The sequence below is a fragment of the Propithecus coquereli genome, unplaced genomic scaffold (assembly GCF_000956105.1).
Source record: "Propithecus coquereli isolate 6110/MARCELLA unplaced genomic scaffold, Pcoq_1.0 Scaffold64, whole genome shotgun sequence".
Taxonomy (NCBI): domain Eukaryota; kingdom Metazoa; phylum Chordata; class Mammalia; order Primates; family Indriidae; genus Propithecus; species Propithecus coquereli.
Window position 1 is genome coordinate 5730809 of NW_012152396.1, and position 2838 is coordinate 5733646.

The window sequence follows — 2838 nt, forward strand, 5'->3', positions numbered from 1 at the left end:
GAGTTCCGCCCAACCTGCAAAGGTATTTCTGTACCTGATGTAATGCAATACTGGGGGTGTGGAAGTCAACAGCAGCCAGAGAAGGAATTCGAGATTCTGAAAGAATTTTGTTCTCTTTCTTTACTAGCTTGGGATTTCGAGCTAGAAGAAAATGTCCATAAACACAGTAAAAATATTAGACATTTTACTAATTTTTCACATCCTGTATCTACCCCTCAGTATGTACTTATATGTATATGTGTGTAGCTATTATACGTATGTAAACATCAGAGAGAGATATCTAGCTTCAACCTAGAAGTTGAAGAAAGTCTCTAAGCTTAGCTCTACCTGCATTAATTTTCATTAAGGAAAAACTCCAATGGGTCTTGTCCATACTAACCTTTACCTCCTTTCTTTTCCTTTTTTTTTTTTTTTTGAGACAGAGTCTCACTCTGTTGCCCAGGCTAGAGTGACATGGCTTCAGCCTAGCTCACAGCAACCTCAAACTCCTGGGCTCAAGCAATCCTCCTGCCTCAGCCTCCCGAGTAGCTGGGACTACAGGCATGTGCCACCATGCCTGGCTAATTTTTTTCTATATATTTTTAGTTGTCCGATTAATTTCTTTCTATTTTTGGTAGAGACGGGGTCTCGCTCTTGCTCAGGCCGGTTTTGAACTCCTGAGCTCAAACGATCCGCCCGCCTCGGCCTCCCAGAGTGCTAGGATTACAGGCGTGAGCCACCGTGCCCGGCCTGCCTCATAAATTCTTATTCATTATAAAGGGGCAAGAAGGCTGTCCTAATGAGAAGCCTCAGATACCGCCGTAAGTGATCAAAGTGAACATCATCAATATTGAGACAAAGTGAAATCCTATGCCACCTAAAAGGATGCAATGAAAAGAATATGGCATCACTTCTGTGCGTTTCCTGCCAGAGATGCTGCTCTGACTCTATCATAGTTACGCAGAAACATCGAACAAACCCAAACTGAGGAGCATGCTATAAAATAACTGGCCTGTGATCACCATCAAAGACATGGAGAGACAGAAGAACTGTTCCAGACCACAGGAGACTTAAAACACAGGACAGCTAAATGCAACATGTGATTCTAAACTGGATCCTTTAAATGGAAAGGCATTATTGGGATAACTGGCAAGACTGCCTGGGGAATGAGGGTTAGACCGTAATATTTTATCAGTGTCAATTTCTGATTTTGATGGTTCTATTATGTTATGTAAGAGACTGTCCTTGTTTGTAAAAAATACATAAAGTATTCACAATTGATGGGATATCAGGTTGGCTACTTACTCTCAAATGGTTTGAGGAAAATTAAATTCTTTGTACTGTTCTGCAATGTTTTTTGTAAGTTTCAGTCTGTTTCAAAATTTAAAAGCGTATCCCAAAAGAAAAAAATTGCAATCTCCAGGCCATACACCAAAAAAGTTGTCAGAATCTCTAGATGTGGGGTCCAGACAGCGGTTTTTAAATCTCCCCAAGTAATTCCACTCTGCCACCAAGATGAAGAACCATTGCTCTAATCGATCACCAAGTCATATTGATCCCATCCCTAAATAATTCTTGATCGTCCCACCATCCACTCTACACTACCCTAGTTTTGTGGTGGATCCAGTAATTACACTGATTCTAGCCAAACACTACTTTTGTTGTTTTAGTTGGTGTACCCCGAAACGTATTTATTGTTTCCAAATGCTTCTAGGACCTACCTCTAATGGGGAGAGTACTTACAGATATTGGTTTCATGAATGTGTAGCTATGAATGTGTATAAATTATATAACATGTATAAATGTGTAGGGGGTAAGGAGGTGGAGACAAATTCCATGGGTTATATAACACTTGATTACACAAATCTACCTTACAGATTGTTCCACAAGGTACATGATAGACTTTTATAAATATTAAATATTTCTGTGTTATGTAAAGAAGCAAAATGTAGTTCAACGTAATAATAAATACCATAAAGGAAGAGTGCAAGGCAGGTAACAGATGCTGCCAGAAGGCCCTTTGCTTTCAGTCTCCTGTTGTTTCTCTTTTCATTCACATTTTCCAACCTTACAGGGTTAGTGTTAATTTGTATGATTTGCTACACATATTTTCTCCTTTATTGTATTTTAAATATAACTGGAAATTGAACAAGTTGAGAGTGACAATGAATAACAAGTTTATAAATATAAAAAGATTAGAACAGTAAATAGTATTGAGTAGGTGTGCAGGAAGCCAAACCCTTTCTTCCACTGCATGAAACTGGATTTGGTTGTGTCAGCCTTGGAAAGTGTTTGAACAGTGCATTCACAAGGAGCAAGTGAAAACTTCCGCACCTTTACAGTCCACACGCAATTTAATTTTAGAAGTACAAGGAATGTATTGAGACTCTGTAGTTCCTCACTGTGGAATCTGTGACAGTATTAATCTGCACCTACAGGAGTTTGCTCAGTTTTGATTAAATGTTGCTATACAAATTGTTGGCAAGAAATAAGGCAAAGCAATAACAGCAATAAACCCTTTCCTCAGCATCTCTGGATAACTACCTCTGTAATTTATTGTCAACAATACTATTTCTCTTGTTTGTAGAACTCCACAGAACTATTAGAGTAGTAGCAGAAAAAGCATCAACATGAATAAGAAGGCAACATCCAGGAGCTCTTTATGAAATGGAAATGCTTTAATAATGAGAATGGAGAATTTAATCCCAAAACAAAAGTTGATTTACTTCAAGCAAAGGTGAGAAATCCGTTTGAGAAAGTAAAAGGATAGTGCAATGATCCATACCCCAAATTTGTGGCTAGTGACTGTTTGCTCAGGTGATTAAGAAGTTTGCCAGTTGGGCCGGGCGTGGTGGCTCA

The 2838-nt window shown here is 38.8% G+C and overlaps 1 protein-coding gene across 1 annotated transcript in view; it reads right to left on the reverse strand.

Moving 5' to 3' along the window:
• CDKL2 (cyclin-dependent kinase-like 2 (CDC2-related kinase)) overlaps positions 1-2838 on the reverse strand; it is a 57437-nt gene that overhangs the window by 12404 nt on the left and 42195 nt on the right. The window contains exon 8 of the mRNA XM_012659850.1: positions 35-141. Coding sequence (XP_012515304.1) covers positions 35-141 — 107 coding nt within the window. The remainder of the gene's footprint in view (positions 1-34; positions 142-2838) is intronic.